This window comes from Delphinus delphis, chromosome 6 (assembly GCF_949987515.2).
Source record: "Delphinus delphis chromosome 6, mDelDel1.2, whole genome shotgun sequence".
In the NCBI taxonomy this organism is placed as follows: Eukaryota; Metazoa; Chordata; class Mammalia; order Artiodactyla; family Delphinidae; genus Delphinus; species Delphinus delphis.
The window spans coordinates 7,612,875-7,636,318 of record NC_082688.1 but is presented as its reverse complement, the minus strand read 5'-3'; the positions used below and the strand labels follow the sequence as shown (position 1 = coordinate 7,636,318).

At 55.2% G+C, this 23,444-nt stretch overlaps 3 protein-coding genes across 9 annotated transcripts in view; 2 read left to right on the top strand and 1 right to left on the bottom strand.

Annotated features, from left to right (window-relative positions):
• The window catches only part of DNM1 (dynamin 1), a 45,178-nt gene extending 43,850 nt beyond the window's left edge, over nucleotides 1-1,328 (top strand). For 2 of the 4 annotated variants that reach the window (XM_060014068.1, XM_060014069.1), the window contains exon 22: nucleotides 693-1,328. In XM_060014068.1, coding sequence (XP_059870051.1) covers nucleotides 693-753 — 61 coding nt within the window. In that variant the 3' untranslated portion in view covers nucleotides 754-1,328. Of the gene's footprint in view, nucleotides 1-28; nucleotides 567-692 lie in introns of those variants that run through there. The other 2 variants (XM_060014071.1, XM_060014072.1) reach the window with 2 other exon arrangements.
• A 110-nt stretch (nucleotides 1,329-1,438) lies between these two features.
• GOLGA2 (golgin A2) lies at nucleotides 1,439-18,266 on the bottom strand. Of its 4 annotated transcripts, none has more exons than XM_060014064.1 (27): nucleotides 18,176-18,266; nucleotides 16,766-16,888; nucleotides 15,736-15,816; nucleotides 12,741-12,857; nucleotides 12,423-12,466; nucleotides 12,258-12,321; nucleotides 11,440-11,499; nucleotides 11,161-11,241; nucleotides 10,313-10,351; nucleotides 9,976-10,038; nucleotides 9,796-9,889; nucleotides 9,586-9,692; nucleotides 8,534-8,592; nucleotides 8,091-8,232; nucleotides 7,253-7,339; nucleotides 7,039-7,146; nucleotides 6,757-6,844; nucleotides 5,914-6,251; nucleotides 5,497-5,610; nucleotides 4,538-4,762; nucleotides 4,381-4,456; nucleotides 4,080-4,171; nucleotides 3,602-3,820; nucleotides 3,410-3,512; nucleotides 3,208-3,314; nucleotides 2,984-3,134; nucleotides 1,439-2,894 (listed from the first exon to the last, which is right to left on the bottom strand). In XM_060014064.1, the coding sequence occupies exons 1-27, from the start codon at nucleotides 18,257-18,259 to the stop codon at nucleotides 2,677-2,679; spliced, it is 3,084 nt and encodes a 1,027-aa protein (XP_059870047.1). In that variant the 5' UTR covers nucleotides 18,260-18,266; the 3' UTR covers nucleotides 1,439-2,676. The 4 variants fall into 4 exon arrangements, with proteins under 4 accessions (XP_059870047.1, XP_059870049.1, XP_059870048.1 ...); XM_060014065.1 differs by having other exon boundaries at nucleotides 1,441-2,894; nucleotides 4,080-4,168; XM_060014066.1 differs by lacking the exon at nucleotides 15,736-15,816 and having other exon boundaries at nucleotides 1,440-2,894.
• Nucleotides 18,267-18,401: 135 nt separating this feature from the next.
• On the top strand, nucleotides 18,402-23,444 carry SWI5 (SWI5 homologous recombination repair protein). The gene is given in 7 exon segments (XM_060013652.1): nucleotides 18,402-18,427; nucleotides 18,595-18,612; nucleotides 18,614-18,706; nucleotides 19,017-19,065; nucleotides 20,788-20,909; nucleotides 21,733-21,827; nucleotides 23,332-23,444. Coding segments are annotated over 7 exon segments (468 nt in total). The 3' UTR covers nucleotides 23,397-23,444.

The window sequence follows — 23,444 nt, the reverse complement described above, 5'->3', positions numbered from 1 at the left end:
TGACTCTTGCTCTTCTGCTTTTCCCCAGCAGGAAGGGCCCAGCCTCACCTACGCGACCTGCGGCCCCCCGACCAGCTGAGGCTCCCCTCTTAGACTTATAAGCCTGTGGCCACTGGCATCCGGCCGCCTGCCCTCCCTGCCTCCCCAGGGTCCCTATAGAGGACTCGTGGGCTTTCTGCCCACCCAGAGGGGCCTCTAGCGCTCCCTCCAGCCATTCTGTTAGCTTTGCCCTCCTGGTTCAAACAGTGTTCTTTCTCGTGTGTTCCTCCATCAGGCCTGGTGGCTGTCGCGTGGGGCTCACGGCCCCATACTCCCTGAGGTTAGGGATGGCCCTGCGCCAGTGGGTTGAAAGACAGGGGGCCAGAGAAGAGGGAAGCCAGAGGGGGCCGAGCACGTGTCTGGAGCTGTGGGTGCACTGCCTGGTGGTGTGTGAGAGTCTAGCGTGTGTGGAGGGGTGGGCGCTGCCCCAGCCTTTACCCCAGACCCCCGTGAGGCTCTGGCCCCTGCCCATCTCCTGCCCTTCTACCTTCCCTTTCTCGTCTCTCTTCTCTATTCCAGAACCCTTGCCCACACCTGGGTCTTCTGCCCCCCCCTCCTCTCCCCTGACTGCCGGGCTAGGCTGCCCTTGCCTTACCAGCTCTCTCCCCCTTTTCTCTCTCCCGTTCTCTCTTTGCTTTCTCTCCAACTGCCAGCCGATCGGGTCAGGCAAGTCCATCCCGACCTGAGAGCCCCAGGCCCCCCTTCGACCTCTAACCAGATCCCTCCTATTCCTCGGAGACCTCCCTTTCCAAGCCTGCCTGGACGGCTGTTCTGTGACTTGACAGTGGCTACCCGGCCCCAGAGCTTCCCCTTCATCTGTGACTTAGTCTGTTGTAGTGGTGAGCTGACACATCCAGGCGTGATGTTGGTGAAACTTGTGCCCCTCTGTGGTCTTGCTCCTGCCCAGTTCTATAAATATCTATAAATACTCATATATATATATATATACATATATATATATATATATACACACACACACACACACACACATATATGGCCAAGCCTCACCTCTAGTGTCGGGAATCAATCACCATGCTGTCCTTGAGGAGTCTTGTGGCCCAACTACAAGGGAACGCTGTCACCCTGACATCCCCCTCCAAAGCGTGCCACCTCCGATGAGCCCCCGTCGTACGCAGCCTGTGGACAGCCAGCCCCCCTCTGCCGCCCTCCCGTCCCTACCCCCCCTCGAACACGGGGGTGCCGTACTGGCAGCTGTGTGGTTCTCTGACCACTACCGGTCTTGCTGTCTCTTGGCTGAGAATAAAACCCATTTCTGGATGATGGGGAACAGCGTGTCCTCTGTGGCCTGTGTTCTCTGTGGCGCTCAGGGAGAGGTAAAGGTTTAAACATTGGGGTGAGGGATGGGGAAGGGCCCAGCTATTGCTAGGGTGCTGTAAGATGTGGAGAAAAAAGCCGCATCCTCTCCGAGGCCTACTGGGAAAGCCCCTGGAGTCAGCTGATCCTCGTCCTGTGAAACCTGCTCTGGCCACTAGGGGGCGCGGAGGGAGGACCGTGAGGTGCTGGCCAGGCAGGCACTGTGGAAGGACAGGCAGAACAGGCCACCAGAGGGGCAGGGCGATGGAATGGAAAACACCTGGACCACAAGTCAGCACTCAGGGTGCTGTGGCACCCTGCTTTCCCTCCCTGGGATTAGATCTGACTTCTGAGTCTCTCCGTCATTAAGGCAGGACTGCCCCGAGAGCCCCACGGCGGTCCCCCGGGAACCCCCAGTCTTCACCAGGCAGCATGCAGGTGACAGGCCTTGGAAGATCTCTTAACAGCCCGGTTGGATGTGCTCAGACACACTGGGGACCAGCACTACCAGAAGCTTGCCCTCTGCTGGCAGGACCCACTCCCTGTTCAGTGCTCACGGCACAGGACCCAGCGACAGAAGAAAAAGGAACACGCAAGAACAAGCAGTATGGCTAAATTCATTTATTCTGAAATAAAAAGTGAAACAGGAGTCGAATCACCCGGGCACAAACCCGTCCCCGCCTCCACCTTCTCTCTCCGACCTACACTATCAATAAATAATTTTCCCCAGCCCCAAATATTTAATAGAAGGTCCTCCCCATTTACCAGCGCCAACCTCCAATGTGATACAGGGGGCTTCCCTACCTCCAGAATATACAAAATGTTACACAGTTACAGTATAAACACTGGGGAGGGAGCCCACCCTGCCACCAGCTTATGTCCTTGCCTGGCCTCGGTTTGCCCAACCTGCCCAAGGCCTGTGAGAGTGCTGCCCAGTTGTCTGGCTGGGCAAGGGGGAGGGGGGGCACTTGTGCCCCAAAGTGCCTCTGAATGGAGGACTGCTTGGTGGGGGTGAGGAGACCAGCAGGGAGCCCCTGCTCCCCAAGAACGGCAGCCTCTTAAATAAACTACCTTTACTGAGCCTCCGGCTCTTTGTTTTTCTGGAACTATTAATAGCCCAGAGATCAAGACACAGCCCTGGCCAAGATGGCAAGGGGTCTGCACCTATTTGTCTCCCCCCATTAGACAGGGGGCTATACCCCTTTTCAGGGGTGTTTTTAGGGATGAAGGGGTGCCAGGAAGGAGGGACGGGGCAGCAGGTACGGGCAGGGGCAGAGCGCCCCAGCCCCAGGTCTCCGGTCTTTGCCCGCTAGTGTCAGGCAGTTAGACCACCAAGATCTTCACTTCATCGTTGTCGTCAGTCTCGTAGAAGAAGGGGACGCAGGTGCTGCTACCCAAGACTGGGCACTCCTGGGGGTTCTGGATCTCCCGCAGCAGTTGCATGATCTGCTGCGCAGTGGGGTTCTCAGGGGTCGTCTGGCCCCGCAGGGCTTCCCCCTGGGTGGGGTCCACGTTGTCCTTGAGGCTCACCTCACGGAGACCTTTGTAGAGAAAGAGAGAGGCAGGGCTCGGAGTGGTGTGCCAGCTCTCCCCTGCCCGCCCGCCGGTCCTCCCCGAGGGCGCTACTCACCACCGTGCTCGGCAGCACCAGGCTCCTGCGGGGCTGGGGGCGCTGTAGTGGGCTCGCCAGCAGGGTTCTGGGCAGCCAGGAACTTGCCATACCATTCATTTCGCTCGCCCACCAGGCGTAATACCAGTTCCCGGAGCTCCAGCAGCTTCACCTGGAGGGACAGGCGCTCAGCACCCGCACCCCACCCCACCCCCACCCACAGAGCCGGTCACAAGGACCCCTACCTTCATTTCCTCCTTGTCCTGAGCCAGGCGGCTGATGTACTCCTCCTTCTCCTGGTGCCGCGCCTTCAGCACCGCCCTCTGACTCTGATAAAGGGCGATGTACTCTCCTGCGGGGAGCAGGGAGGGCGAACAGGGCTCAGGTGCGGGGCTGCCCCGATCCAGCCCTCGGCCCCCCGCCCCGGGCCCCCGCCTCTCCACTCACCAATAGTGTCTGTTTCTCCGGACAGCTGGATACAGCGATGCTCCAGCTCCTCTACCCGCTCCTTCAGATCCACTTTCTCCTGCATGAGCGCTGTGAAACGGCCCTGAAGCCACAACAGCAGGTCAGGGCTCGGCAGCGATCTGACCGCAGGCCCCCACCCTTCCTGGACCCCACTGGGGGCGACCCACTCACCTGCAGCTTGTCCATGGCCACCTGGAGGGCCTGGTGGGTCTCCGCAGGCACACTGTCCCCCCCGATCCCGGAGGCTGGGGCCTCCTTCTCCGCCCCGTCCTGGGCCGCGGCTGCCAGGTGAGCCAGGCGCTGGCAGCGCAGCTTTTCCTCCTTCAGCTGCCCGCGCAGCCGGGCCTGCTCTTCCTCAGCACTGGCTAAGGCCGAGTTAAAAAATGCCACCTGCGGGCAAGAGGTGTGCGCATGCTTTTGTGGGGGATACTGAGGACCAGCGAGGGGCGGCGGGCGGAGGGATGCTCCCCCTCTCGGGGTCTTTGAGGGCATGCCTGTGGTTCAAGGATGACATGGCATCTGACTATGGCTCCCAGGGGAGCTTGGGGGTCCAGAGAAGTCAGAGGGAGGGAAACCACAAAGAGTGTCTGAGAGGAAGCACAGGAGGAGGTAGGAAGTAAGACAGGCAAGGAGTAGGAGGTCAGCTCACCAGCAGCTCTCGGCTGTCGAGCTCCTCCGGCACGCTCAGCTTCGGCCGGGGGGCCTCCTCATCCTTCTCCTCACCGTCTGGTCCACCTCCTGCTGGGGACACATGGAGGGGCCTCAGACAACCCGACAAGGCAGGGCGAGCAGGCCGGGAAGAGAGCGTGCCGCCCAGCTCTGCCCCTCACCTCACTCGCTGCAGGAGGAGGATTCGCTGTCCTAAAGGTCTCTTCTAACTCAATTCCACGCTGCTAAAAGTCCCCCTGCTCCTCAGGCTGGGTGTTCTCCCTGCAGGCCGTCCTACTTACCTTCCCCAGGCATAGCCATGAGGTTCAGCTGGGCTTGTAGCTGCCGGTTCTGCTGGTTGGCTGCTTCCAGGCGCTCCTAAGAGGCCAGGAAAGAAAGTGAGGAGGGACACAGGTTGCAGGCTTTGCCGTCAGGGGCCCAGCACTCCGACGCCCTCACCTGGGTCTCCTGTAACTCCTGGTGGGCCATCTGGACCGCCACCTTGCCCTGGACTTCCTCGTGCTGCAGCTGGTCCATGAGCTGCGTCTGCAGCAGCGCCTGCTTTTGCAGCCCCGCCTTCTCAGAGGCCAGCTGCTGACAGGCAGCCACGTACTGCTGCAGGTGGCTCAGGTACTGGTCCCGCTGCTGCTGCAGATCCTGAGCCTCCTGGCTCTTCACCTCCACCTGCGGGAAGACCCTGGGGGTGAGGACAGGCTGTGGCTCGCTTCCGCAGTCGGAGCCCATAGACTGGGGAGGTTGGGCACAGACCCCTCTGCCTGAGGCAGGCACCGCGAGGCTCTGCTGGCTGCCCAGAGCCCCATGCCGCCTTCACCCAGCCCTCATAGCAAGCTTCTTTCTATCTTAACTTGAGGCCGCAGACGGGTGGAAAAGTAGAGCTCCAGCCAACATCTGTGAGGTGCACACTGAACGCCTAAGGCTTTACATGCATGATTCTCTAATCTCCAACACCTCTAGGAGGAAAATGATAACCTCCTTTTTTTTTTCTTTTCTATTTTTTTGGTAGCTCCACACCACCACGCAGGATCTTAGTTCCCCAACCAGGGATCAAACCCGCACCACCTGCAGTGGAGTCTCAACCACTGGACCGCCAGGGAAGTCCCGCTAACCTTTTAAGATAAGGAAACTGAGGCTTAGAGATGCGAGGGCTGAATCCAGGGCTGAACCCAAGGAGCTGGCCACCGTACACACTCTCTTCCCCTCTAATTAGGGGCTCGATGCCTCTAGCGGGGACAATGACCTATGGCCCAGGGCTACTCAACTCTGAAAATCAGAGGCCAGGGGGCAACAAGCAGTCACAGGCTCTGAAGGACTCTGGGGTCACCTGTCCTGGCCCCAGGTCCCTGGCTCCCCAGAGGCTGGTGCCTATCTCCTGGCCCTCCCGCTGGGGCAGGGCTTACCGTCTCCTTCAGCTCTCCTAGCCTCCCCTGCAGCTGCTCCAGCTCCTTGGCCAGCTCCTTCTTGATGTGCTGCTCCGAATGCAGCGCGCTGGTTATCTCCATGTTCTCGTTGGACTGCACAGAGAGAAGCAATCAGCGGCCACCCAATGCAGCTGGAGACCCCAGAACTTGGTGTCTGCCACCCACAGCTCAGGGAAGGGTGGAGGCAGGTAGGAAAGTCTGCCCCTTCCCCCCATAACCCTCCGAGCAGGGCTCTCCGACTCACAGCGTGCCTTCGTGGGCACCATTTCACAAAAGGTCCATATCACCCATTTTACAGGTGCGAAAACCAAGGCCCCAGACAGGTTAAGTGCCTCGCCCCGCCCCCAGAGGACTTGGCCAGGGAGGAGGGCAGGCTGGCCGCGAAGGGCTGCGCACCAGCCTGACGAATCCATTCTGCAGTTCAGCCAGCTGCTCCTTGAGCTCGCGGTTCTGGAACAGCGCGCGGCTGATGGTGGTGCGGTCGCTCTGCATGCTCTCTAGAATCTGCCTGCGCTCCTCGGCCTGCTGCCCCCAGCACTCGGCCGCCCGCTCCAGCTCCAGCAGCCGCTGCTCCTGTTCCTGATTCAGGCGACTCAGACTTTCGTTGTCCTTTACCTGAGCCTGCAGCTGCTGTGCCAGGCTCTGCAGTTCCTTCTGTAGCTGTTCGGCCTCCGCCTGCAGCCGTTGTTCTACCTCTGAGGGCCCGGCTGGGGGCTCCTGAGGCGGAGGCACAGCTGAGAAAGCGAGCACACCGTCAGGGCCTCTCGCCTCTGCAGTCTCCAAAAACCGCTTTTGTTTTGTTTTTTTTTTTTTGGCCACACCAGTGCGACATGAGGGATCTTATTTCCCCAACCAGGGATCGAACCCGTGCCCCCATGCAGCAGAAGCACAGAGCCTCAACCACTGGACCGCCAGGGAAGTCCCTCCAAAACACCCTCTTCGTGGTCCACAGCTCCTGATTCAGCCTCCTTGCCCCAAATCTTGGCTTCCTGGCTCAATCTTTCAAGACACGTTCAGACAGAGTTCCTCACATCTTTATGCTCAAGACCACAGTGGGCACTTCACCCCTTTTTTGCAGATGGGGACCCTGAGGCGCAGGGAAACTGCAAGACTTGCCAACTCCTGGGACAGACCTCTTTCCCTTGGCCACGGTGCCCTTCCACCCACTCACCTCCATTCTCAGCCGCCCTCACCAGTGCCGACACAACCCTGCTCCCGGATCCCCTGGCCCTGGCTTACCCATCTCGGTCCTCAGTTTGGCCAAACTGGTCTCCAGCTCCCGCACCTGACTCATGCTGCACTCCTTTTCTTCCCTCAACTTGCCCATCTGCCCAAAGCATGGGTGGGGGGGTGGGGGGAGAACACAGGAGGGGGTCAAGGCCGGGCGACCACCTCCCTCTCCACCCCCACCCTCTAGATACACACTTCCACCTCTGGCTGCACACAGCAAGTGTCGTGATTCCTATTTCACAGATGCCCAGGTGACCTGTCTAAGGAGGGGGGTAGAAGGTCACCTCTCACCTGCTCCAGCATCTGCTGCATCTTCTGCTGCCAAACGGCGTTCTCTTCTTTCATATTCACCACATACTGGTCTCTCTCTGCCTGCAGCTGCTTCAGAGAATCCTTCAGCTGCGAGAGTGGGCACAGAAGTTACCACGGGCTGTCTGGGGCCTCACCTGCTCCCGGTCACCTGGGGTCATCGTCCTCCCGCACCCCTCTCCCTGCACAATCTCACCTGCTCCACGTGGGTCTCCAGCTGTGCCTGCTCGTTCAGGGCCTGCTGTAACTGCTGGCTGCTGTCAGCGGTAGGTTGACTAGAAAACTGGATGGTGAAAAACGAGGTTGGATTTGGGAAGCCCAGGCTGCCCCACGCAATGCCCCCCAAAAGGTCAACGTACAACTCAGGGTTGTCCTCGTGTTATTAGAACCAGGTCCACAGGCTTTATTTTTACTAAATACTCATGGCTCCCCAACCACCCCAATCCAGTGTGTATCCTTCTCGACCCTTCTCCATACACACGCAAACACGTTTAATTAACGCACAGTGCGGTTGTGCTGTCACGGGGTGTATCATATATGGTTCTGCACCTTAATTTCACTTTGCTGCAAACAAGATATACTTAATTTCTGTAATGGTTGCACAGTAGTCCAATAAATGAACATGGCATACTTTAACCGTACCCTTACTGAGGGCAGGAAGGCAGAGAATCACTGTGCATGCAGGAAAACTAAAGAGGAGGCTCTCTGAGACCTGAGCGCCCTGTCTACCTGGAGGCTTGGCCCCGAGGGGAAGGGAGCGGACTCTCGGGCTAGCCTTGTAACTGTCATCCATAAAACAATGGTTTTCAACCAGGATGCTTTAAAAATAAAACTAAAAAAGGCCTATCCCTGAGCTTCTGATTCCAGAGGTCTGGGCAAGGCCCCAGTTTTTCTCCTATCTCTAGAGGAGTCTATGGCAGGACCAGAACGAGGATCCAAATGTTCTGGCTCCTGGCCGGAGGCCACCCACAGTGACCCTAAGAGGCCCGGGCCCCGCCAGGTGGGGCCCGCACTCCCTGGGGCTCCAGGCCCACCTGCCGCAGCAGCAGCTCGGACATCTCCACCTTCTTCTGCAGCTCCTCCATCCCCAGCTGCATGGCCGCCTTCTCTTTCGCCATGACCCGCAGCTTCTCCTCCAGCTCCGAGGTCTGCTGCTTCAGGTCCTCGTTGCTTTTGCTGTGACCGGCGGTAGTGGAGGGAGGCGTGAGTAAAGAACAGAAAGGGTCACTCCGGTGACCAACCCACTACCTTTGCCACAGAACCACAGAACAGTTGCTTTGGAAGGGACCCCAGGATCAAGAGTCACAAGTGGCAGGCCACAGAGAGGACATGAGTGGCCTGAGGCCACAGCAGGAGTCGGTGGCACAGCTGGGACAGCAGAGCCTGGCTCTGCACGCATGCGAAGCTGTACCAGCTCCTCACCCGCTCCCTCGGCTCCTCCCCACTTCCCAGCCCTCCCCCACTATCCCTATCCTACTTGTTCTTGTATAAGTCCAGCCTGAGGGCATCTCGCTCTTTGGTTAATTCTTTGTTGTACTGCAAACACAGAGAGGCGAGGTCAGGAGAAGGGAGGTGGAAGATGCAGACTAACAGCAGCAACAGGACGACTCCCAGCAACACGTCCTCACCTGGTGTCAGGCTTTATATTTTTTCAAAGCACGTCCAAGCTCACGTTCTCATTTGGTTTTAATAAGAACTCGGGAAGGGTGGAAAAGGCAGGTGGAGAGCTCTAACTCACGGCGGGCTCACAGGCCCAGGGGCAGCAGGTAACACTGCCATCATTCTCACTGTTACCAGCCCCACGTCTGAACCTTTCCTGAACACTCTCTCAGCCAACATTCCCATTTCAAGCTCACAATCACCCTGGGAGGCAGTTACTATTACTACCTCCATTTTACGGGTGAACGACACGGAGCGTTAGAGGTTAAGTGGCTCGCCTAACATCACTTAGAGCTGGGACTCTTGAACCATGTTCTCTCCCCGGGGCGGGAGCACAGATATGATGGGGGGATTAAATTGTATTGTAATCTCTTGTTCATTTTTTGAATGGATGATACCCTCACACAGCCCCTAACTCAGAAGGTGCCGAAGTGCCGCGTCTCTCAGCCATCCTGTTCCTGTCCCCTGGGCTTTTATGAATCCTTTCCCACCTGTCTTATACGTATTTCACACACGTACTTCTCTCTCTCTTAGCGTGGTAACGGATAAAAATACTGTTCTGAACCTTCACAGCCCGAACACCTAGCACTTGGGCCAGAGCCCGCAGCCAGTAAAGGGCAAGGCTGGTGCTCTGGCTGTGGGCTCTGCATCCAGCGCTCGCTCTAGACAGCACTCCCCCCTCCCCCAACAACTCGCCATAGCAACCAACTCGCGCCCGGGTTGCTTCTCACAATCACACAACTTTAAAGCAGCAACACAGGGCCAGTGCTGCCTTCTGGGCAGCAAGTCACTCCATGCTGCCGAAGGGACCTTTAGGCTCACCCCACCCACGTACCACCTCCAGTGGATGGGCAGACTTGCTGGGCTCACCCTATCGGCCTGCTTCTGCTGCGTGGAGACGGCAGACAGCGTCCGTTCCAGCTCTCCCACACGCTGCCTGGATGACCGCAGGCAATTAGCAAGGTCCTCCAACTCTTCTGAAATGACAACATGAGAAGGGAAGCCCAAAGAAGGAATCCCGCTGAAGGCCAGCCAGTGCGCCCCTCGGGCCGAGGGGTCAAAGGGTGCCTAGATTCCCACCTGCTTTCTGCCTGGCTGCCTGTTGGGTGTGAGCCAGAGCTGTCTGTAATTCCGTCTTCTCAGACACCAGAATCCCTATGGTCTGGATGTGGACCTTTGGGAGAAAGGGCAAACAAGTGCTAAAAGCAGAAAAGCAATGTTTCCTGGGGGCCGTGAGGGACCCTGGTTCAGCCCACTCACCTGCAGCTGTTCTCTCAGAGCCCCTTGTTCCTTCACGAGCTTCTTCTCAAATTCCTTCTTCTCCTGCAGGAAAAGAGAAGAAACAGCTCTTACTGGTAGGCAGAGGTGAAATAGCAAAGGATATAGCCCCCAGAATGTCATCACTGGCCCAGGACAGGCCCACCGATGAGAACAGATAATTGGCCACCCCGGGAGTAGGGGATGGGCGGGGAGGGGCAGGGGGTAGGCCCCCTCTTTCTCCAGGCTGCCAGCAGGCAAGAGGAGAATGGGCCTCTACATCTGACTCCTCCCCCAAACCCATCAGCCACGGGAGGAGCAGACAAAGAAATCGCGTTACTTTTTCCAGTCGATCCAAAGTTTCCTGTTTCTCTTGTTTCTGTAGGGAGAGTCATAGGAAGGTGACTGAGATTGTCCCCCTTTCTCACGATCCTCAGACCAAGGAGGAGGGACGGGCAGGGGCCAGGAATGGGTTAGAAAGGGAGAGTTCATGGGGACATAAATGGATGAACGCTTCTCAAGCTAAGAGACTTTGGGTCTTGGGAAGTTTTAATCACGGCTACAGTAGTGAGAGTCTGGATCTGATTCCCTTGAAGGGACAATGACATAAACCTCTAGAAATGGAGTCTGAGAAGGTCAGACCACCCTCTGCCAGCTCACAATATGGAAGGGGGCATTCATTCACTCAAGGAATGTTTCCTGAGCACACACTGCAGGCCAGGTTCTGTTCTTAAGAGCAAAGATATGGGAACGAAAAGGACCTTTAAATCTCTGATTTTTTGAGCTTAAAGGGACCTTGGACACCCTCTAATCCTACCTCCTCAGGAAACTAAAGCCCAGAGAGGACAGCTGACTTGCCCAAGGTCCAAGTCGGAACAAATCAGGGGCTGAGTCAGGGCTGGGACACACCGGTCAAGCTAGTGCTCCCCCTACAGGCAACAGCCCCAGGGCAAGCGTGGGGAGGACTCAAGCGGGGGTCTCTGGAGAACAGAGTAGGCAAAGAGGGCAGCCACAGAGAGAGCCATGCTGCGTGCCATGCTCCGGGGTCCCTCCAGCTGAGACCTAGGCCCCCCTGCACCCCATTCTCCCTTGGCACCAGGGTCCCCAGCCCCTTTCTTCAGAGCCCCAAGGTGAGACTGGGGCCCCAGATTGGCAGCGTGGAATCCGGGGACAACGCTGGACTCTTACCAATTGCTCTATCTTGCTACTGAGTTGTTTGTTTGTTAGATTGCTGGAGTCCATGGCTACTGATAGTTCTTGGTACCGGCTCTGAGGCGCATGCAGAGAGGAAGAGGAGGACTTGGAGGAGGGGTGGGGGAGGCAGAGAGAGCGATCACTAGGGTTGGGGGGTGTCTGGGCTGTGTCAGCTGGTAGTGGGGCACCCAGCCCCCGCTGTGGGAGGAGGGACGTGGGGGCAGGTGGGGGCTGGCCTGCAGGGTCACCGGGCCACGGTGCAGGCCCCCTTACCTCCAGATTCTTTATGTCAGTACAGGATGCTAGACCCTCCCCGTTGATGTAAGATGGAGACTAGGAGAGATGAAAGGGTTCACATGGAAACGTGATCTATCCCCCTCAAGGCCTAAGCCCTCCAACATCTTCCCCATCAACTGGCAACATTTCCTTTTCTGCCTAACTTGCCACCCGCCCCTTAACCCCTTCCTGTGCCAATTTCTCCTTGTTCTTAATTCCCCCTTGTCCCCCCCTCCCAAGCAGCTCTCATCTACAGGATAAAATGATGTAACCAATCTCATGATCCAACCCCTTCATTTGGACAGCGTCAAAGAGGAGACTCAGGGCTTCCCTGGTGGCACAGTGGTTAAGAATCCACCTGCTAATGCAGGCGACACGGGTTCGAGCCCTGGTCTGGGAGGATCCCACATGCCGCGGAGCAGCTAAGCCCGTGTGCCACTGAGCCTGCACTCTGGAGCCCGCGAGCCACAACTACTGAGGCCCGCACGCCTAGTGCCCGTGCTCTGCAACAAGAAGACAGCGCAATGAGAAGCCTGCGCACCACAACGAAGAGTGGCCCCCGCTCGCCACAACTAGAGAAAGCCTGCGTGCAGCAACAAAGACCCAATGCAGCCACAAACAAACAAATAAATAAATAAATTTATAAAAAAAAAAAAAAGAGACTCAGAGAAGTAATGACTAGCTAAACATCATCCAGCCAAGCTGCCTGGTCCCAGGACCTTCCCTTCCTCTTGGGAACCTCTGTCTCGGTTTCTTTCCATCATATTTTCCTTCCCTCTCTAGCCCACTCCGGGCTCCAATTTTGGGGGTGGTACCTCGGACACAAGACCGTTGAGCTGCTGAGATAGCTGTCGCAGGCTCTCAGTGGATGAGAAAGATCTGAGGATGAACACAGCAGTCAGGGGTGCAGGAGGCTCGATGGGAAAGAGGGGGTCACGGGCAGTGGCCTAGGGATTGCTGGCCCCGCGGGAGACACTCACGTGCTTTCGTCAACGGGACTAGGATCATTGTCAGCATCACGGTTCTGTTTGGAAAGAAACGTATGAATCGGTCATTCAGTTTCCAGTAAGAACCACCCATGGCGCCAAGCTCATTCCAACCGCTTTCCGTCTGCCCGCACCTCAAGGAGAACCTGCTCTTGGCCTCCCCCACCCCAGTCCTCAGGAAGGGCGCCTCGCTCTAGGAGCCAAGCTACCTGAAGAAAGGGGAAGAGGCTCCACGGTAGGTCCAGTCCTCCAGGAAGGAGGAGGGGGTGAGCACAGAGTGGGGCAGCAGGCCAAGGGGGAAGAGGCACGAACCTGAGTTGATGCCATGCTAGTGACACGGGGGGGACTAGCACAGGGGGAAGGGACACCGCCAGGTGACACGGTGTCATCAGCAGACGGTGTAACAGGAGCGGCGCGGTCTTTGGGCGCCTGTCACAGAACAGAGCAGGGGGTTAGGGGGGGCCACGCAGGGCAAAAGTCGTCTCACTGCCATGAATGGAGGGGTGCAGAGCGGGTAGGACAGGTGTTGCTGCAGTCAGAGTGACAGTCACACATGCTGGGAGCCACTCTGGGGGGTGGCTACGGCTCGCCCAGACCTCGGGCCAGTCTGCAGCCTTCCGGGACTGCACAGCCTCCTTCGAGAACACGAGGGCCTTGTTCTCCCTGGAGCTCAGCTCCCTGGCTGACCTACGGCAGCTACAGCAGGTGGAAGGAAGGTGTGCCAAGTCAGGGAGAAGCAAGGCCCTGCTCTTCCAGAAAGCCAGTCTGTGCCCAGAGGGCCCCTCACCCGGGGCCCCACGCTGGGCAGAGGGTGGCAGTGATGAAGGAGCAGAGCGATCTGCCTCTTTCTTCTTGTTCTCCCTTCCTTCCTTCCCTCCTTCCTGCAACTACTGGTGTGTCTCCATGACTCAGGCCTTTGCTGGGAAAGAAGCTGCCCAACGAGAAGGCTCTCCCTGCTCTTACAGGTAAAAAGAAAACCATGGCCACTACCCATCCCAACCTCCTGGCTCCAAAACACCTACCCAACCAAGAAACAGCTGAGAAACCAGAGGTAAGACGTCTACGCTTTGACTCCTGTCATCCTGGAGAACAAACATGGGATTGAGGGCCAGGAGCCACGGAGAAGTTCTCTCTTGGCCCAAATGGATCCACTTGCTTGACCAGAGCCCCACTCGGCCTCTCTCCAGGCTCAGGCCTGACACTTAGTCCAAGCCTCTGGCTCGAGGGATCTAATATTCAATAGGTGAGATGGGGAAGAGGGCTGATAAGCCAAAGCTTGACGAGGGAAGAGCACCGGGGAGCCAAGGCCTGGCCAACGAAGCTGAGTCTGGAAGGAAGAGGCTTCACCTCTCTTGGGGGAAAGGGCTGCCTGCTCTCTGGAGCCTCAGCCCTGGCCTCTGAAAACCCAAAGCTACTGCCCTCCTTAGAGCAAGCAGCACAGAGCCTGGGGAGCTGAAGATGAATCAAGCTGTTTGCTTGGTGACTGTCCACGCTGTGACCTTTGACGCCAGAACCTGGTGTTGCCTTGTCAACCTGGACTACTGAATCTAATAGGTAAGAGCGGGGGTTCAGCAGCTGGCTAGGCATGAGACTTTGGGGGAGGGGAGCACACTCTTAGCCACGGGCCCTGGCGAGCCCTGGGTCCCTCCTGGCCTCTTGGGTGCCCACGGATCCCTAGCATTAGAAACAAGAAAGCTCAGAAGGGAAAAAAGTCTTTTTCTGAGGACTTAAATATACTTAATATGACAATTTTGTGAGCAACCAAGTTATTTCATAATTTTGAGTCATATAGCTAAGTATGGAATTTTAAAAAACATTGTCCACTCCCCTCCAATGTCCCATCCCATTAAAAAAAAAAAAACCTTTTTTTTCTATCCACTAGTCCTCAGTTCTGGAAATGTCATCAGCTCTGCCCAGGATACTGCAATCACAGGCCTGCACTACTAGAGCAGAAAACTTAAGTGAGAAACAATTATCGATATAGAGAGAATTTTAAAACGACAAGAAGGGAATATGGGGATCTGCGTCTTCATTTCCAGGAGAGCAGAAGGATGCGGGCCCAGGGTCTTAGAACAAGAGTACAGATGCACAGCTTCGGGACTCCTGTAGGCCTGCGCTCCCCTCCCCGTGCCACCCAGCATCTCCTCTGAGTCAACAAGGTGAGTCACAGCACCTGGACAGACCCGACCGACTGGGCATGAGCAGTCCTGATGATTGAAAGACTCTCTAACCCCAGCCAACAGTTCCCCGTCCCAGCCCCTCTCCCCGTGCCCATCTCCAGCAGGACCTGGCCCCCTTCCAGCCCTACTCCTCTAGCCTGGCAGATGTCCCCCGAGGAAGTTAATTAAGGAGGAAGTGACAACATCATGTCCGGAGGAGGTCATCTCCTAGTCCAGGGGCACCCCAGGCTCCCCGCCTTTCTGGAAAGTACTCTGCGAGCTCATAATCCTGGCTGTTACCTGTATTACACCCTCTGCCTGGGACTCCCATTTCCCCTACTCTCACTGTGGATGACTGCTACCCACCTCTAATCTTCAAACCGGCCTCAAATGCCACACCCTCCAGCCTCGAGTCCATTTAGAACCAAGCTCTGCCTTGTCGAGCATTTGGAATATTGCCATATTCCAAATGCTTCTTTCATCTGTTTTCTACAGCCCCTAGCAACATGCCTCTGCTCTCAAGGGCCCACTGAATATGGTTAAATGTCCAGTTAATTTTTAAAAGAGAATAGGGGCAGAATGTCCTGACCACTCATGTGTTTGGTTAACCTCACATCCCTTACAGATAGCTCCACTGAAAAAAATAACCTCAATCCTTGTAACTATAATGCAAACTCCTTTTCTCTTAACCCTACATTCCCTACTGCCAAACCAAAATGAACTGATCAACTCAAAAAAAAATCACCAACTACTTTGTGGTCTATTGGTCTTTTGGGGTCAGATGCCCAGGGGCCAAGACTTGAAGGTTTGGTTTTATTTAACCTCTCCTAGTTTGATAGCACCACGGACATTCAGACTGGAGGCTCAAAGAGCCCAAATCCCACACACCTGCTCTGGAAGCTATTCCCAAGTTACCTTTAACCTCCAAGGAGCATCTCACCTTCTCCAAGACGATAAAAGATGGGGGGGGGGGGTCAGGGGGGAACCCAATCAACCAAGCAGGTGAAAAGCAGACATGAACAGGCCCAGGGTTAATGACAGCAACATAAAATAAGCCAGAGGCCAAGTATCCCCCAAACCAGAGAAGCCTCAGGGCATGCAGAGCTGGGAGGGAGCAAGCCAGAGAGGGGGTCTCGGCACTGCCTCACCTTCCACTTGTCCAATGGGGGGATCGCTACCCCATTGGAGCGGTTAAGGTCGGACACCAGCACCTTCAGAATGTCCTGAATCTATAGGAGGCGAAAAGGGAAAAACAAGGGCAGGGAGAGAAAGAGAAAAGTGGCTTAGAGAGGCAAGAGAGTCAGGGAAGGAAGAAGAGATGGGTTCAGGGCAATGGAATGCTGGAGAAGACAGAAAGGGATCAATACCACAGCCTGTGCCATTATCCAAACAGCCACTTGCTGCCTTGCCAGAGGCAGAAATCAAGGTAAACAGATGGAAAAGTCCCTGGAACAATGCAGTCACATAGCTCCTTAGGCCAACAGTGCAGCTCTTAATAGCTTCTTAGACCCTCAGGCCCAGACTTTTAAAAACCAGACTTCAGAACAAGGGTCCGCTTGAACAAAGTGGGCTACAGCTAAAAAATAAGTCTGAAAGACAAGGATCTGATCCAACAGTGTCATCTTACAGATGAGGAAACAGAGGCCCAGGGGAAGAAGTGATCTTCTTGAAGTCACCCAGCAAGCTGGTGGCAAAGATGGCCTTGAAACTCAGATGATCTCCTAATCCAAGGGACTAGGGACTCTCCTCACCACACCCTGGGGTTCTGTTGGTGCCTCTAAATGGAGAGCCTGAGGACAAGAGGCTGTTCTCACTGCCTGGCTTCCCACTGAGGACGGGGCTGAGGAAGATCACCAGAGCAGTAAGTCAAATAGCAACTACTCTTTACTGAATGTTTACTCTGCACCAGGCCCTGTATTAGGGGATTGTTATAAAAACCACAACAATCTCATTTAAACTTCATAAGTGTAAGACAGTATTACCCCAGTTTTACCAATGTGGAACCAGAGACCCAACGAGCTTAAACAATTTGCCCAAAACCATATCCCCAACAGAGGGAGAGGTAGAATTCAAACCCAAACTTCTTAGCCAATATCTGACATTTCTTCCACAATCTTAACCACTGCCCTCTCCTGCTGTCCCTTGAGCACCCCATCCCCGGAAGGTGGCAAGACTCACATCCTCAGGTGAGGGACAACCACCAGAAGTGGTTTTCTCCGGACTACTGCCATTCTTGATCTTTCTTTTTTTCTTAGCTGCTGCAGGAACACCAGGGCTGTTCTTCTGCTGATACTCCCTTAACTGCAAAAAGGAAAAGCAGTGAGGCTCATGAGACCTATAAGCCCCCTATATTCACATCTTACTTTACAGTTTACAGGAAGCAGAGGTGGAAAAATAAACATTTAATCAGACATCAGGGTCCTTTCTTACACCTCTTTTAGAGCTGCACACCACTGCTTCTCAAACTTTTACATCAGTGTATCCTAATGGCAGAAGGCAGTGAAGGCACACACCCCTAGTGAATCTGGGAACGTAACAGAAAGAGGACAACCCAAACACCATTTCAGAGAGAAGTCTATTATAATCTTACAAATCTATGCAAACGTCATCCCTAAGCACATTAATATAAAAGGCTTTTTCTCTTTCAAGAGAATCAAGCAAAACTGATGCTCCAGTCCCATGTTTATCCTGTGGCACTCAGGGCAACCCATGTTCAGATGATGATTTGGGAAAGAGTCCCAGCTGTGAAGTTCAGTTTCACGCGATCTGTTCCACAGAGGATAAGCAGATCTCACTCCAAAGGAGCACTGAATGACGGGCATTCTGGTCTCAGAATCACAGCGCATTAGAATGTAAGGTAGAAGATTCAGATTAAAACTGTGAAAGTCTCTCTGGATAGAAACCTGGGAAAAAAACCAAACTAAACAAAGCACATTCTCCCCACTGCCACCCAGAGATATTGTCAATGTTTCGAGATCACTGGCTTTTTACGCTATCGACACCAAAGGATGGGGTACAGACTAGAGTGAGGGAGCCTGAAACCCAGGTGGGACCTAGGTCCCATAGTCCCAAGTCCCCTTCAAGCTAGAAATTTGTGCTGCGACCAGAGAATCCGGAAAGAATGTGAAGACACAGGGGGACTGGGTAGTAAGATCAAACACCGGGCTCGTGGCGGTAATGACAGTTCAGAGGGGGATTATGACGTAACTACTTTCCACTCCTCCCTACCGATGCCCGAGTCACCGTTCAGCGGTGGGGGAGGGGAACGCAAGGCCAGGACCGAGGTCCTTGAGACCGGGAGCCCAGGGAACCCAGGAGGTCCGGTTCTGGGCGGCAGGAGGCGAGGGCCGAGCCTGGTGCGGGAAGCCCCCGGGGTCACCGGCCCAAAGTCACCCCGGGGTGACGAGCGAGGGCGGGGGCTGGGCTGCCGGGGGGCGGGACTGGCTGAGAATACTTTTGGAGGGGGACGCCAAGGGGCGCCGAGAGGCTCGCCCCGTGTGCCTCGAAGGCAGCACAGACTCTGGCCATGGCCCGGCCGTCGGAGGGGTCTCGGGCTGGGTCAGGGAGCCGCGACCCCGCACGTTTTACCTTTTTCTTGGCCGCAGCCAATTTGCTCTGTCGGGTTTCTTCCGACATCCCGGGACGGGGCGGGGGAAAGGGGGGGGGCCACATCAGCACGATCCCGGCAAGCACTGCGGAACTGCTTCCGGCAGCCACAGCGCCGCTGTGAGACGAAGCCAAAAGAGGAGGGACCAGGGCGTTACTAGGCCGCAGCGGTTTGAGCAGAGCCTCAAATCCCTAATCCTATTAGTCGATGAGAAAGTTGAAAGGGAAAGAGGCGTGGCTAAACCACAGTTTACCAGGAGGGACGGGGGAAGGCCTAATAAAGACTGCGTGCGCAGCCGCTCTCCTCGTCCACCTGGTCGACGAACGGCGGGGAAGGGCGGGGCCGGATCTCGCAGCGTGCTTACGTAGCTATAGCTCTGTGGAGTTTCGGTGTGCGTCAGAGAACTGCGAATGCCGGGCGGACCTGAGGGGCCGCTTCTCCGCACCCGCCCTGGACCCTCCGGCACTGCAGAGCTCCCCGAGTCAGGGGCCCCGGACCCCAGGGCTGAGGAGGTGGGCGAGGAGCGGACAGCAGGGGGAACGCACATCTCTTCCCAGTCACTTTTCCTGACTCCCCGAAGCTCTGCCCCAGACTTTTCTCTCCCCAGAGATCGCCTCCAGAGACCACCCCCCCCCTTCCCCTGTTCCACATCAGAATCTCTCCTTCCTCCAGGATCCCTACCCCGATCCCGGGAGCGTTATCTACCCTCTTCCCAACCGGATCCAGTCCCGGTCTCTGTACTTCACAGCAGTTCCTCCTCTCACACCCTCCCAAAGCGGCCTCTAGGTCCAATCAGCCTTTTTCCCTCGGATTCCTCTACAGGACTCAAGCAGGACTTTCCAAAAGTTGCCGCGGGGCTTTCCGATCCCCTGTGAGTATGCTTGTGCCCCCTTCCTTGCCCTCCACCCTGCACCCCACTGCTGCTCCCAGCCCTCCTCTCCGTCCCCAGCAGCAGCTGACCCACCCCCAGTCCTCTTCAAGGTCTTCCCCCAGCTGACCTCATTCTGCTGAGAAACTCTAGGTCATTCCTCAGTCCTTCCCCATCTTTTCTTCCTGCCCACCAAGCTTCAAAGAAGAAACAGCGTCCTGTACTTTGTCAGTGGTACCCCCAGGCTCTCCAGATGGGCTCTGTCTCTCATCCTTCCTGACAGCACCACAAGTGGCTGGTTGGTTTTGTTCTTTTCACACCACTATCCCTCCCTCACCCATTCTACCCACATGGAAACCACTCCGTTTTCCTCGAATACGTGTACTCTCTCCTGCCTTAGGGCATTTCTATACACTGTCTGGAATCAGCTTTTTGCCAAACTGATGCCTACTCATCCTTTAAAGTTGAGCTTCCTCAGAGAAGTCTTAGGCCCACTTCGGGCTCAGGCCAATAGCTTTGTTAGCCACTCCCCTAGAACACTGTACTTCAACTTCAAAGCGCTTTTCAGACTGGTAGTTAGTTGATTGGTTATTTGTCATTCACTCATTCAATTTGACGAATTCATTCGAAATAGTGCTTACTATGTGCCAGGTACTGTTGTAGACACAGGGCAATCAGTGGTGAATAAAACAGAGTCCCTGCCGTCATGGTGTTTACACTCCAGTGGTATAAGGCCGTCAGTGAAAATAATATTAATGAAATATACAATATGTCAGGTGGTGATAGATGTTAGAAAACATCAGGACAAAAGGATAGTGATTGAGGTGTGGCCATGTAAACGGGGTGGTCAGGAAAGGACTTTCTGATGACGTGTGACCTGTGAGCAGAGCTTTAAACGGAAATTTCTGGAGGAAGAGCGTGACTGTTGGGGGTTCTATGTCTGGGACTAGGCTATACGTTCCGTGAAGGCAGGGGGCTGGGCTTGATGTCTTATCCATTGCTGAACCCCTGGAGCCTTTGCCATGGTAGCTAGTGTTTACTCACGATGTGTTGACTGACTGGTTAAAATCCCCTGTCCTAAGAATGGGAACCACGTCTTCCTCGGTCTCTTGTATTACAGTTGCTCCAACAAACATTTCCTGAAAATTAGCAGTGTACCAGGCACCGCCCTTCACAGCTTGTAGACGCAGAAAGGACAAAGATGAACTGTAGCCCCAGGGATGGGTTTTGCTACCCAATGCGATTATAAAGCCAGTGACATCATAGACTTGACAGGAGAATCCAAGATTCTCTGGGGTCAGATTGGGAACCAGGATGGGCCCTTTAGTTAAAGTTGGGTTTGGCTGGGAGTGAAAGAAAACCCCAAATAATGGTGGCTTCAGGGACCAACAGTCATCAGGGACCCATAACCTCTATCATCCAAGACACCAACTCCAGCATCCCTCCAGCTGGTAAGAAAGAGGGAAGCTAGAGAAAGGCATGCCCTTTCCCTGGAAGGACAGTTCCCAGACATCGCATATGCTATTTCTAGTTAAGTTCCACTTGCCAGAACTTAGTTATAGGGCCACATCTAATTCCAAGGGAAGCTGGGAAATGTAGTCTTATTCTGGGGTGGAGGGTGTCTATTACCAACCAGAAGCAGGGAGTGGATATTGGGGGATAATGTGTAGGTTCTGAATTGTAGATAATTGGTCAGTCTGGCTTATGACTCTTTGTGCCACGCAGCGGCCATCTCCCAAGTCTGGCCAGGCTGATGGGGCCAGCGAGGATTCTCTGCACCTTGACGTTCAGAAGCTGAAGGAGAAGAAGGACATGCTGGACAAGGAAATCTCCCAATTAATATCTGAGTAAGTCTCTTTGGCTTCCTCAGTGTGCTTAAGATAACTTTTTTTTTTTTTTTTGGCCATGCCACGCCATGCAGCTTGCAGGGTCTCAGTTCCCTGACCAGGGATTGAACCTGGGCCATGGCAGTGAAAGCGCCGAGTCCTAACCACTGGACTGCCAGGGAATCTCTAGATAACATTTAACTAGTGCCCAGTAACTGCAACCTAGCTTAGCATAAAAACAGGACTGTGCCAGGAATTCCCAGGAGAATAAGGGGACCTGGGAACTGGAAAGCCATGGCTCTCCCAGTCTTTTCTGGGGCCCACGGTCTCTACCTCTGCTTCTGTCCGCACATGGGCTCTGTCCTCCCTCCGCAGGTGGGGTTTTCAGTGCCCAGGGGAAGCTGGCTCTTCCACAACTCCTGGGTTTTCCCGTGCCCTTTGCTCCAGTCACATGGCACAGACTGAGCAGCCTTTGAATGTGCATGTCACCCTTGAGGGGATCTGATTAGCCACTCATGTGCCCATCTGTGAATCCCTTGGCTGTGACCAGGGTTACATAGTACCAGCGTGGCTGAGGCTGCCTCCCTAAGAGTACAGGGAGAATGTGCCAGGAGTGAGGGAGTAGGCAGATCTCCTGCCCTACCTTAAGCTTCATGAGGGCAGGGTCTATCTTGGCATCACTATCTTAGTTCCCAATGCCAAGCACCCAGTAGGCCCTTAGTGAACATTTGTTAAATAGATGCCTCGTTACTCTCTGAACCTTGGAGCAGCTTTCTCAACGATATTTTCTCTCTCTCTCTCTCTCTCTCTCTCTCTCTCTCTCTCTCTCCATTTCTCACCCCAGAGGCTACAGTGTCGATGAACTGGAGGACCACATCTCCCAGCTCCATGAGTATAATGACATCAAGGATGTAGGCCAGATGCTGCTAGGCAAACTAGGTGAGGGAGTCCCCATGCCCCAGGGGTGGTGGGATTTTGCTCCTGGGCCTTCTAAACTTACCCAACCCCCCTACCATTCTCAGCTGCCACACTCCCTGAATGCCCTTCCCCTTCCTGGCCACCTCGCGAAGCAGCTGTACAGCTCTTACCTGAGTGCCTGCGGTTTTTCCCTCGGGTATAGAGCCTGCTTTGGAGCTATAGGCAGGTTTGAGTCTGGGCTCACCCGCCTGCCTGAGGACTAGGGTTCCCAGTCCTCCGGGGCCTACTCAGACCAATGGAGACCCCAGCCTCGCCTCAGGTGGCCGACATGCTACAGAGGCAGAAAGTGCAAGGGGAACTCTGTGGCTTAAAGGGGTATTTTGTTCCTCCTCGAACACAGTCTCACTATCTAGAGGGCTGAGCCGAGACACAGGCACCTGTGTGTCTGAGCTGGCTGGGACAGCCCACCTTGGAGGTGAGGAAATGTGCAGGTGGCCTTGGTTCCATCACCTGGCGTGGATCGGTGGGCACTCTGATGTTCAGCCAGCAGGGACCATTTGGGACAGTGCCCAGAGCTGGGCTGTCTGCCCGCTGGCTGCCTGAGTTGTAGCTCTTGTCGCAGAATTGCCCATCAGCATCCGGGATTCCACGGCAGGAAGGGCTTCTCCGTGTGTCAGTGGGGAATGGGTCTCAAAGGAGGGGAGGGAGAAAACAGAAGGGGGTGGAGGACGATCAGGGCCCGAGAAGAAAGGAATGTGAGGGGACTGTCGCCTAGAGGCCAAGGGGAATAAGCTCTTGTTTCGACAGAACCCAGTTTGAGACCTGTCCTTCCAGGTCATAGGACCTGGAGCAGGCGGAGTGTCCTCTTTCATTCATTCAGTGAGTATTTCCTGAGCACCTACTCTGTGCTACTCAACAGGGTATGGGGACATTTTGGTGAACCAGACACTTGAGTGTCTCCATTCTCATGTGACTTATGTTTTGGTGTTGGGGTGGGGGAGGGGAATGGTCAAGAAGTAAAGGAACACAAATAAATGAATTATAAAATGCGTTAAGTGCAGTGAAGGAGACAAAAGACAGATGGAAAATATTGAGGTATGAACAGGGTGGCAGGTGGGGATGAGACAGGGTGGTCAGGGCAGGCCTCTGAGGAGACCCCTTCCCTTGGGAGGAGAGAAGAGTCTGTGAGGAGGCATGAGGAAGGGCATCACCAAGTGGCAAGGGCATGCACGTGGGCCAGGGTTTGCAGCTGGCCACTGATGCAATGTGAGTGTACACTTACACTTTCAGCACATGACTCTTGCTGCTGCTTCACGTGGGTGAGGGTTAAGTGAGTCTAGTTTGGAGGGACCAGACAGGGCCCACCGTGGAGGAGCCTGGAAGGGGTAGCAGGAGGGTTATCTGGGCCAACTAGGGGAGCAGGAAGAAAGTGCTGGAGAGGGTCCTGGGTAGGCCAGGGTTTTGGCCATTTTCCCTCCTACTTCTCCCACTGGACATTCTTCCTTCCTTCCTTCCTTCCTTTCAGCTGTGATCCGAGGTGTCACCACCAAAGAGTTGTATCCAGAATTTGACCTGGACATGAATGACTGAGCTCACAGCCCCTTGTCCACGGCCCACTGGGAGAGGCCGATGTGGACA